The following is an 11,659-nucleotide window of genomic DNA, read 5'->3' as shown; positions in this document are numbered from 1 at the left end:
GAGAAGCCGAAGGCTCGGAGAGAGTGCGGGGTTTGCGGGGAATCTTTCCCCTCTGGTTCGGTGTATGAGGGAATCTAACGAGCCACAATATTATATTCGGTCTCTTATTTTGCTGGAGCTACTTCACGTTCCAACTAACTCCAAAACATCCGCGGACGTCGAGATCCATTCTTGTTCCAACGTATCGTCAAGATTATGTCGATACACGTCTTCTAAATCTGCAGCAAAACATTCCTCTGCACTTAGGGCGTTCCACAATTGCGGATTCCTGGGCAACGGAAACTGCAAGTCGCGTGCTGAGAAGCCCCAACGTGATGTGTCACCTCTACCTGCATCGATGAGGCTGTCTATACCCTCCCTACTCGATCCACTGAACGCCCTGCACACTTTATACAGCGCCAGGTTGAACCGCTTAATCTCCTCGGTACTAACCCAAACATACGTAGGCGGCTCGCTCTTTTTGAAGCGCGCAAGTATATTCGGATAATAGAACATTCCCAGCTTTTTGCAACTTGTGACGAGTCGTCGAAGGAGGTCGGCATCGGCAGGAGCGAGAGAGGGCTTGAGGTCTGGCGGGAGTATCCCGCCCCCTCTCATCATCCCTGCGGATATAATATGGAGCAGGATCGCTTGGTATGTTGGTATCGGCCATTTGCATGAAGGGGTTGCGTCTTCTGCTTCGGAACCGTCCCATTGCTCCTACGGGCCTATTGTCAGCGAACCCGACGAGTAAAGAACGGCACGAAAACTTGGAATACCGTTTGCTGCCGCAGAGCCGTGTCCAGGACTCGGTGTAGATTAATTGCTTTTGATCGCTCCTCCTCTTCCCCGCCCATCCACAGCGCAATGACCACCATTGACTGAACGAGCAACGGCGTCTCGTACTCGATGAATGACGCCCGATGGATGAACGGCCAGTGCGGGTGAAACAGCTCAAAGTACCTGCTCACAAAGCGATCTTCGATCTCCGTGCGGCGTAATCTGGGTTGGGGAGGAGTCGAGTGTGACACTGTGGGCTGTATGTCTGTCGCTGTACTGAGGACAATACCCGGCCGGACTGCTCTTTCCTCCTGGCGCGTACGACTAAGCGAACACTCGATTCCGCGCCGCTGGCAATTGGAACACGGTGGTCCTCCCTCGCACCGAATCTTCTGGTTCCGACAGTGCGTACATGCGTGTTTGATCTGGGGGCCGGGGTCCGCTATGCCATGGACGGTCTGGATATGCCGTCGCAGCGTATCGCTATAGTGCAAGCATTATGATTATGGTCTTTACTGAAACGCCGCTCCAGGGGAGGGGAAACGCTTACCTTCGACCAAATTCTCGAGCACAAGTTGGACATTGTACGACCCGACGTCGCGTATGTTGCGCCTCGTGGCGGCTGAGATGCTCCTTCCGCTGGTATTTTGCAGTGCACCCCGGGAATCGACAATTGTATCCACTTGCTGACGCCATTCTGCTTGGCTTCGACCCCAAGACCTGTTGTGCGTGCAACCCCAATAGAAAAGCCAGGGAGCGTGGAATCTTCCACTGAGGTTTCTTCGGTCCTCCCACTTTCAAGCTTAGTAAGGAAAAGAAGAGAAGTCGGCTGTTCTCTGGGTTTGTGGTCCACGGCTGGTTTAAGGTATGGACCCTCTCGGCGCGCCCACTCGGAGCGCCCACACTTAGAAATCCACATCAATAAGCCTTCCATTGGGCAAACATTGCAGTATATCTACCTCTGCAGTTGCTCTGATTTTCAACCCATAATATGCTCCAGCTCCGTTGAACGACAACGATAAAATATACCAACTCCTTTCTCCCAGCCATGGCCCCCTCAATCCTCATCGCCGGCGCAACTGGCAACACCGGCCGCAGCACCACAGAGACCCTCTCCAAGCTCCTGCAGGCCCCCGACTCCCCCTTCCACAACCACCGCATCCTCGCCCTCACCCGTTCTGCTGCCAGTCCCGTCGCCCAACACCTCGCCTCCCTCCCGGGCGTCCAAGTCATCGAGGAAACCTGGACCGAAATCACCTCAGCATGGCTCCAGCAGCACAACGTAACCCGCGCCTTCATCGCCCCGCACAACAAACCAACCCAATTCGCCGACGAATCCACCTTCCACCTCGCCCTCCGCGACGCGGGCGTGAAATACGTCGTGCGGATCTCGACGACGGCCGCGCACGTGCGCCCCGACGCTATTGCGTACTATCCGCGCGCACACTGGGCGGTCGAGACACTGCTCGGCACAGACGAGTTCGGTGCCCTGCACTGGACGAGTCTGCAGCCGAATATCTTCCAGGTGTTTTTCGCGCCAGCGGCGCAGTTTATCCGCGAGTTTCGCGAGACGGGCGAGCTGGGCGTGTTGAGGCTCATGGGGGGTAAGGATACGCCCGTGGGCGTTGTTGATGCCGATGAGGTTGGGGTTGTGGCGGCGCATCTGCTTGTCCAGGAAGATACCGCGAAGCACAATATGCGGAAGTACGTCCTCAACGGGCCCGAGGCTATCACCGGGGAGGGCATCGTGCGGCTCGTCGAGGGCATCATCGGCGTGTCGGTCCCCGAGCAAAACGTCCGGTATCAGGAACACTCGTGGCTCGACAAGGTGCTCGAGGCGGAGTACATGGGCGCTGGAATCTCGCGCAATGTCGTCATGTCTACGAAGCGTGCGGCGGCGAAAGCGTGGGATGGGTCTATCCCGACTGTTCCGACGAGTCAGGAGGTGTTGGAGCTTGCGGCGCCGAAGCGGACGTCGGAGCAGATGCTGCAGAGTTTGTTGGAGGGTTAGATGTGGGAGTTGAGTCGCATGGTGGCCGTCTTTAAATGGGCAGCTGGCTGCGCAGGGCTACGTTTCTCAATGGTCATGCAGCCTTCGGTGTGTATTCTTTGTTGGGACTGGAATTGGAACGCATTGAGAGTTGATGGATGGAAAGCTCCTCGCCAGTAGGATAGAGGAGTTCAATAAAGAATGGAATTCTCCCAGGCGACCCTTCCCCTGCCTCTGGTATCTTCTTGCATCTTATTATGGTGAGAAGTATGAAGGTCTGGAACTGGATCACAAGCTCATGTTTGACGGCGCCGCATAAATTAGGACCCGCATAAGCACCAAAGTATAATCTTAACTTGATAGGATATATACTGTGCAATCTAGTTCTATTTTGCCACATAATAAAGTAGACTATATGCCAAGTGAGGGGCCTCGAGAGGAACGAAAGGAAAGTAAAAAAGAAATTGAAAGGATTGGGTAAAACGGAAAATTGGACAAGAAGAGAAAAATGAAAGCGCAGGCAGCAACTGGGAAGGGAGGGAACATGTGTAGATAGAAAGGAAGAAGAAAAAGAAAAACCCAGGATTAGGGCAGGAAGGAACAAGATCAAAACAAACCAACGCAATCTATGTATCTGATAAACCGAAATTGAGTCAAGACGGGCAGTTCTTCACCTTCTCCACCCTCAAGCTCACCTGACCTTCAGCCTGAGGTTAAGCAGTCTTCTCCTTCCTCCAGCTCTTCTTTGGCACGCGGGCCAGCCAATAAATCCCAATAGCAGCGACGATATTAAACGCAATAAACGCCCAGATAAGCCCGAAATTCCGCCAGGCCTCACTCCAATAACTCAGGACCGAGGCCAGGAAATCATCCGTCTTGGCCATGGCGCAGTACGCGCACTCGGCCGTCGCATTCGGATTCTGGATCGCGCCGCCGAATTGCTCGACAAATGGGTTGAGGAATTCGTAGCAGGTTTGGCCGGAGGGGGGGTCCATGTTTAAGGTTTCGATGGAGTCGCAGACGACGTTTGTGCCGCTTATTGCTGTGGAGAGCATGCCGGAGACCATGTAGGTAAAGGGGGAGACGCGGTACATGAAGATCCAGAAGCCGGGCATGTTGTCGGGGGTTGCCACCACACTAGGTCGATTGGTTAGCATTCATTCACCATGTGTAGAAAGGGGCTTCTTGTTTGAAAAAGTGTAGAAACTCACCCGCAGAACAGCAACAGGAGCGCAAAGACCAAGTTGGCGATATTTCCACCCGTCTCCGCACTATCAACACCAGCAATGACCATATGCGCAAAGGTCGACGTGAACCACAAAAAGACTAACAGGAATAGGAACATGAGAGCGCCCCTCTCATGCACGGCATCCGTAGGCTCCGCGTTCCTATACAAACCAACCGGATAATACCAACAGAAGAACATAAGCACAGCAACCAGGAAGTTCCACGGCAATTCCACGATGATATTGCTTGCCATGAATACACGCCACGAATACATTTTCGACGGCCGCTCGCGCACTTCGTAGAGGGCGCGCTGTGTCACGAAGTTAGGCATGATCTGTTGGACCAGGTTGCCGAAGATGGTCATGAGCATGAAAATACTAAACATTTGGTTCTGCAGGCCGTGCTGTGTGTTCTTGGCGTGGAAGAAGGAGAAGCCGTTGTACAAGGCTGTGAGAATCGAGAGGACGATTTTCGAATAGATGTACGAGGGAGTCCGCCAATACTGTGTGAAGACGCGGATGAGTGTTTCCTTTAGCTGGATGGTGGTAGAAACGGCGAATTCCCGGTACTCAGCCGGGGATGCCTCCTGCTTTGGCTTTGTTGAAAGAGTCGATTTCAGCTCAGCCAAATGATCAAGCACACCCTGTTTCTCGGGGCTGCTGTTCCAAACTGCCGGCCAGTCGACATCGCTATGCGAACCAGGGGCAGCGCCAATCACATCAAGCATCCATTCAGCGGGGTTCTCGCCATCTGTAATGGCATGGCCTCCGTTTCGCTCGAAATAGCTGGTCAAAATCGAAGAGTTTTCACCCACTTCACCAAAGTACACTGTTCGGCCTCCTTTAGCCAAGAAGAGCAATCGGTCGAAGCGCTGGAAGAGCATTGCGGAGGGTTGATGGATTGTACACAAGATCGCTTGGCCGTGGTTTGTGAGTGTTTCAATGAGGTCCAGAATCGACCATGAAGTCTGAGAGTCCAGGCCGGATGTAGGCTCGTCAAGGAAGAGAAGTAACTGGGGTCTTGCGACCAACTCGACTCCGATTGTCAACCGCTTACGCTGTTCGACGTTGAGACCTGTCAAGTAACTTAGCTGCTTCTTCTACCAACGCTCATTGCTGCCCATATGAGCCGTGTGATAAATGGAATGTACTTACCAACACCCGGAACACCAACAACAGCATCAGCATAAGACTGCATGCCAAGCAAAACGAGAACCTCCTCGACATAATCCAATCGTTCCTGTCGGGTAAAGTGTGCCGGCTGCCTCAGAAGGGCACTGAACTGCAATGCTTCCCGAACAGTCGAAGTAGGCAGATGGACATCTTGCTGCTGGACATAGCCAGTTTTACGCTGGAACGAGTCGTCTCGGGGAAGGCCGTCGACGAGAACCTCACCGGTAACCACACCCATTGTCACTCTGGTCGCGAGAACATCGAGTAGAGTGGTCTTTCCCGCTCCGGAAACACCCTATTTGGAATATTAGTTGGCCTGCTTATGCTGGGAGTGGATGTAAACACACCATTAGAGCAGTCGCTGTGCCCGGTTTGACCCAGCCACAGACATGGTCCAGGATCCGACGATGTTCGCCTTTAATTGTAATATCATAGCACAGATCCTGCCACTGAAAGATAGCCGTCTGGCGCTGAATTTCAGTACCACCGTTTTCTGCGGCATTATCAGTATGCGCTGGTGCAGTTCCACTAGCTTCATCGTCATCGGTGATCTTGGGCTGATGGCCGCGTCGGAAAACAAGAACCTCGCCTTTAGAGCCAGCCTCAGTAATTAATTCGGTAGCGGTCAGGTACACGAACATGAAAAAGACCATGAACGCGATCATAATTCCCAGATTCCGCCAAAGATGAGAGTGGTAGTATTGGTAGCTAGAAGCCAAGTACGCGTCGCCGTCGACGCTCATCTCGCCGGGGCGGGCAGAGACAGCGTTGCAGATGGTATTTTCCGGGTTGACATCCTCATAGCCTGGGCCGGATGGAACGAAGGACACGCAGGTAAATTGGCGGTTGTGGAACTCGTTGACCATCAATGATTCGAAGCCGTATGCTATAGGGTTGATATAGTTCATCCAGCGGGACCATCCCAGCATGTCACGGGTTGGAATCACAAAACCAGTGTAAATCACCAGACCCAGGATGAGCAGGGCTGCAGGAACCAGCGCCTGAGACAATGAGCGAGATGCTGCTCCGAATGTACGGAAGACCATCGACATTGTCAAGGTAGTGACAAGCGAGAAGATCCAGTAGGTGAAGAAAGCGCCTGGTTCTCTGCGCAAATGAGAGAGAAAGTAAATGGGTAGGTTGAACGTGAACGAGTTGATCAGTTTATACGGCATGTCGGTAAGCATCGATGCGATAGCCTCCGCAAAGGGGTGATAGAATGCGTATCGCGACTGCTTCTCAACGATTGGCCGTTGGGCGTAGAGGGTGAGAATCTAAATCTGGTCAGAGCTTGACATCATCACCAAGTGGTTGAATGGCGTAAAGCCGTTACAGGGGCAGTAACTTACTTCAAGCGCACTGCTAAAGGCACTGAGCAGGACAGCATAGAATAACAATACACCACGACCAAAGAAACTGGATGTATCCTGAGGCAGATCGTAAAACACACTGCCGATAATCAATGACATGAAGAAGTTGCCGATCAAAGCCGTTGTCGTCAAGCTCGCATCGCCACGTAGGCGCTGGAAGCCGCGGACCAGACATAGAGTAACCTGTTGGTAGACTGAAAGAGTGTATGGGGATGCGGCTCGCCTAAGAAAAGGATACTCAAATTAGCGGCCCGATGAGAGCTGCAACCAGGAAAAGAGATACTAACTGCTGCTTCGACTGCATCAAGCGACGGGCTTCACCAAACTTCTCAAAGGATTCGCCACCGATGGGATATTCCTGGTCAAATGCGTCGATTTCTCGAAGCAGACGAGCGCACTCCGGGCTGTTTCTCCAGCGCTGGGCAAACTCTGCAGGCGTGCGAGGGACCTTGTCTTCATAGCCAGGCCGGACACGACGTTCGCTTGGGCTGGTCAGCGATGTCAGGAAATCGGCGGTTGTTTGACGAGGCGGACAAAGGAAACCCATGTCAGTGAAGAATTTCTGAGCTTCGCCGGTGGGCCCAAAGTAGATTTGATGGCCCTCGTAAAGGACCGTCACTTTGTCAAAGACCTTTGCCAGTTAGTTATAACCATCGTCAACAAGAGGAGTCTTCATACATCGTAAGCGTTCTGCGACGCCTGGTAGATAGCCACACAGGCAGAGGTCCCGGCGTATTTGCTCATGAGCGACAAGTTCTTACAAAACTCGAGAGCGTTGGCACTGTCCAAACCTCGGGTGCTGTTATCCCAGCATTGCAATGGCGCGCCACTGAGAATCGCCTCTGCAATACTCACGCGCTTGCGCTCACCACCACTGACTCCACGCACATAGTCGTTGCCGACCCTTGTATTGAATGTATGGCGTAAGCCGAGCATCGTCATGACCACATCACGAAGATGGGCGGCGTAGTCCTGCCGGCTCAGGCCAGGGAAGCGCGTCTGGGGGGCTCTTGCTCGGGCAGCAAAGGTCAGGGTGTCTCCGACTGATAGCTGGGGAAAGTGGACGTCTGTTTCAGCGTTGTAAATTGCCTCTCCCCGGAAGCGTTTCTGCATATCGTGGGCGGAGATTCCTATCTGACGGTCAGCGATCGCAACAGTTGTAGATTTATGCTGGTATAACTTGCCCTGGTAGTTTATATACGCGTCGTCGGACATGTGAATGCCATTCATCTCGCCGGCAATTGTCTTCAGGAACGTCGTGCAGCCACTATTATAGAGGATTAGCAAGGCCCTGCCAAGTACTTTCACATCATATCTCACCTGCCTGGTCGACCAAGAACGACCAGCATCTCACCACTCCGAACAAGACCGCTGAACTCATGCAAGATCTGCACTTTTTGCAAGCCAGTCTTGGTCAGCTTCCTCACCAGTCCAGCAACACCAAGAATGGCATTAAAGACGTCTTTCTGATAGTCCGTCGCGCTGCCGAAACCGTGTACACTGAGTTTCTTGAAGGCCACACCAGCCGTTCGTTCACGAAAGCGGTCCGGATCACCCCTCTGGGCTGCCAGCAAGGATCGGATCCAGTCCTTGACCTTGAAAGAGGGACTGTCTGGATGCAGTGCCGACTCCTTGTTGTCTTCAAAGAACGGATTCGTAGCATTGCTGGTCGAAAAGTGCGTGGATCGACGCGTCAATTGGCGGGCCATTGTTTCAATCTCCTCCTCCATGTCGCTTCCTGTAAATTCTCCATCCTGGCCTTCCGTTTTGGTGACGCTGGACGCGGCGGTATCCGTTTCGAAGCGATGAGCAGGCGCATGGTCCTTCTCCTGAAGGGGCGGAATACCCCCAAAGACCGACATTTTGACTGCGAGTCAAGAATAGATCCTGTTGAGACACGCAGAGAAATGGTCGGTCTAGGTCTGAAAAATAAACACGAGGGATCGTCTGCGCCAAATAAGAAAAAGCCTTGTTTCATATTCGGGGCTCGGTAGACGTGGATCCGTCTCAAAAAAAGACACTCCATTTTGTCCGAGCTAGAATGATTAATCAGGAGTCGATCGTTGTCTGGGCTTATCACATCACCGAGCCTGGGGGGAGGCATACCGAGCTGGGAACCGCAACAGGGGAGTTGGATATCAAAAATACGATAACAGCTCGGGGATGTAATACTGTTCGGATCAGACACACTCCGGCGTATTGAAGCGGAGCCCTCAAGCCAGCCGAGCCACTCCGATTCGACAGAAAATCGTATCGTGCTGACGCCTCAGGCCGCAATTATGGAGCAAGGCTCCGCTGACGGAGGTGGCGATGCTCTGGATTCTCGAGAAGAGATACACCCCGGATACACAGGGTCCGGCGGGTATCAGACTTGCTCATATCAGTTCGCTGGCCGCCTTCATCGCCGAACTTGCCAATTTGTCTCATTGCTCCGCCCAGACTGCAGACACCTCTCGGCCCACGCAGCGCACACGATGGAGCCCCGAAAAACACGGGCCGGCGCCAAAGTTCGATCTCCCTTGCCGGATGCCCGCCGAGGCTTGCTAATCACGTTCCCCAGGCTTGTGTATCGTGTCGACGGCGCAAGGTGCGATGCCAGATCGATTCTGGCATGACCAAATGTCGCGCTTGTCATCGACGATCCTCTGCATGCATTCCGAGCAACGTTCAGAGTCTATCGGAACAACAGTCCGCCCCTTTTCCTGAGCTCGAGTGTGAGCCTGCGCCCTTTGGCCCGTTTCTCGACGTATCGGTATTCGATGGGCTACCAACCCCGGATCTTCAACCATCGCCCCAGCGGGCACAGGAGACGCAGTATCCGTTGATTAACCACTTCGACTCGCTTTTCAGAGCTCCGGAGACGGATGCGGACCCCTTCACTTCTCTATTGTGCTTCTCACTACCTGGATCGCTGATTAGTCGCCCTGGTACGTTGTTCTCTCAGCGCTCGAACATCTGGCTGCTCACTTCTTGAAAGATTCATCGCCCTTTTCGATATTCTCGCCCGAGGGCAAACAATGGCTTCGCAGAGCCGTTGGGAGCGGAGAACTCAACTCGGACATTCTCTCGCCCTCCATATTCGGCTCTGACAACGTTTTTGGCAAGAGCACCAGTCCCTCGCCGCTTCCACAACAGTTCATTCACCTCCCGCACAAGGACATCGCTCGCTCACTCCTCCGCACCTACTTTGAGACCTGCAACTCCTTCTGTCCCACCTTCGAGGAACACGAATTCATGCTGTGCTTCGAACTCGAGTACCCGGTCGGACCTGATTCATCGGCGAAATGGGCCTGTCTCAATGCGACTCTCGCTCTTGCTTGTTTACTGGACCAGCAGTTTCAATCGAAAGCATGGCTGTTTTGGAAGAATGCGACTCTTTCCTGGGAGTCGTTCATGACCCGCGCCCCCAGTCTGTCTTCCGCTCAGGCGCTTTTGACCATGGTAGGTCTCATCTCCATTATGTACTTTTCTTCACGCTCATTGAATGTTAGACGCTGTACCTACTTGGGACGTTTCACTGCAACCCTTCGAGTAGCATGATTCCCATGGCGGTTCGCATTCTCAGCGGCATATCACCTCCCGAGGATCGCATGTCCCAACAGTTTCAATTTGTCCGGCTGGTAGCTCAAGGTTTGGATCTAGAGTATGTCCCTCACTACACCAGCGTTCCATCCTCGCGGTCTAACACTCCGCCGTTGCAGTCACGCAATACAAGCTGGAGTGCCACCTACTGAGCTGGGAGTAGTGGCTCACACAGTGACTCCCTTCAGTCCCGAACTCATTGGCGATCTCAACATGCCGTTTGACTGCTACCCGGCATTCTGCCAACTATTGCAGTTGAAAGAAGACGTCTACCGCGAGCTGTACTCCATCTCCGCTCAGGATAAAGCTGACTACGAAGTGATCGCAACGGTAGGTCAGCTGGATGAGCAGCTCGAGCGTTGGAGAGATGATATACCGGAGGATTACCGTCCAGCTCATTCGAAATCCAAGGATGCCATCAGACATGGCTTCTGTGATACCGTACTCCATCTCCACCTCAGCTATTACAATTTCGTCTTGGTGATTCACCGTCGGTCAATGTCGTACGGCATGCGGCCGAACGATTCCGGTTCACCGTTGACTACTCGAACCCATTCTGCTTGGTCTTCGAACTCGCGTGCTTTGATGTCAACGCAGCTGTGCGCCGAGGCTGCCCGTGCGACGTTAAGGCTAGTCAAGTATATTCCCAAACATAATCCTTTGACTCGAGGGTAAGCCTCATCCCAACATTTCTAAATCGCATGCTAGCTTTTCGCTGACAGACCTACCTATAGGCTGATGTTCAACTACGTCGTCTTCGCACTTAAAATCCTCGTCACCCTCACCGTTCGGGATCCACACAGTCCGCGGGCCCGCGCAGATATTCTCTTGATGCGCAACCTAGAGGACGTGGTATCGTCTATACCTGCTGGCCACGACGAACGAAGTATCCAAAATTTAGTTGACTACTGTTCTCATTACCGAGACGTCGCCGAACGAGCGATCGATCGGGGCTTCTCACGAAAGAGGCCTAGAGAGCATGACAAACAGTCCCGGGAGGAACCTGCGTCGCAATACGTTTTCTAATAAATCAGACTTTTATATATCTTGCGGCTAGGCCCTATGTGACGTCGACACTTGTTGTATTTCACCCAAAACCGTCTTCTCTCGCGTCAATGCAATTCCCATCTGACAACAGAGCACAATGGCTCTAGACAAACTGGCAAAGCAGCAGCACCCAATAGTTTGATACAGAACAGACTTGGACCGTCAGCTGCGCTGCATACGGTGTCCATTTCTCCCCGGTGTCTGTCCTTGGTGTCGCAGTCTACCCCGGGCCATCTCTTGGCCTACGCCTACTCATCACCTTATAGTGGTGCTGCATCTACAACCACTATCACAACTCCACTTCATCTCTTCTTTCCTTTCGGTACGCTGATACGATAAATCTGATTTTCCGAGCACGGGAAAAAGGATTAGACATGGACCATTGGTTCCGGCCACCGCATACTCAATGAATTTGCTGCACATATACCCGTGTCAGATAACTAGAACTGTATTATCAATCGCAATCATCAGAATTACTATCGCTATCCATTTTCTTTTTCCCCTCTTATCAC

At 52.8% G+C, this 11,659-nt stretch overlaps 4 protein-coding genes across 4 annotated transcripts; 2 read left to right on the top strand and 2 right to left on the bottom strand.

Moving 5' to 3' along the window:
* Window positions 1-123: 123 nt before the first annotated feature.
* BJX68DRAFT_276450 (Zn(II)2Cys6 transcription factor) lies at window positions 124-1,513 on the bottom strand (the record flags this gene model as incomplete). Its single annotated transcript, XM_071048099.1, has 4 exons — window positions 1,310-1,513; window positions 759-1,242; window positions 687-699; window positions 124-629 (listed from the first exon to the last, which is right to left on the bottom strand). Exons 1-4 carry the CDS (start codon window positions 1,453-1,455, stop codon window positions 124-126), a joined length of 1,149 nt encoding a protein of 382 aa, XP_070897771.1. The 5' UTR covers window positions 1,456-1,513.
* Window positions 1,514-1,807: 294 nt separating this feature from the next.
* BJX68DRAFT_276449 (SDR family oxidoreductase) lies at window positions 1,808-2,770 on the top strand (the record flags this gene model as incomplete). The annotated part of the gene is made up of 1 exon (XM_071048098.1): window positions 1,808-2,770. The coding sequence occupies one exon, from the start codon at window positions 1,808-1,810 to the stop codon at window positions 2,768-2,770; it is 963 nt and encodes a 320-aa protein (XP_070897770.1).
* A 342-nt stretch (window positions 2,771-3,112) lies between these two features.
* BJX68DRAFT_276447 (pleiotropic drug resistance family ABC transporter) lies at window positions 3,113-8,636 on the bottom strand. The gene is made up of 9 exons (XM_071048097.1): window positions 7,839-8,636; window positions 7,703-7,785; window positions 7,197-7,648; window positions 6,806-7,149; window positions 6,498-6,741; window positions 5,496-6,422; window positions 5,131-5,443; window positions 3,961-5,050; window positions 3,113-3,886 (listed from the first exon to the last, which is right to left on the bottom strand). Exons 1-9 carry the CDS (start codon window positions 8,378-8,380, stop codon window positions 3,463-3,465), a joined length of 4,419 nt encoding a protein of 1,472 aa, XP_070897769.1. The 5' UTR covers window positions 8,381-8,636; the 3' UTR covers window positions 3,113-3,462.
* Window positions 8,637-8,864: 228 nt separating this feature from the next.
* On the top strand, window positions 8,865-11,632 carry BJX68DRAFT_239375 (Zn(II)2Cys6 transcription factor). The gene is made up of 6 exons (XM_071040521.1): window positions 8,865-9,025; window positions 9,079-9,445; window positions 9,496-9,959; window positions 10,010-10,161; window positions 10,220-10,771; window positions 10,835-11,632. Exons 1-6 carry the CDS (start codon window positions 8,993-8,995, stop codon window positions 11,124-11,126), a joined length of 1,860 nt encoding a protein of 619 aa, XP_070897768.1. The 5' UTR covers window positions 8,865-8,992; the 3' UTR covers window positions 11,127-11,632.
* Window positions 11,633-11,659: the final 27 nt, after the last annotated feature.

The sequence above is a fragment of the Aspergillus pseudodeflectus genome (assembly GCF_044049435.1).
Source record: "Aspergillus pseudodeflectus strain CBS 756.74 chromosome Unknown BJX68scaffold_28, whole genome shotgun sequence".
Taxonomy (NCBI): Eukaryota; Fungi; Ascomycota; class Eurotiomycetes; order Eurotiales; family Aspergillaceae; genus Aspergillus; species Aspergillus pseudodeflectus.
Note: the sequence above shows the minus strand (reverse complement) of the source record. Positions and strands in the feature narration are given on the sequence as shown.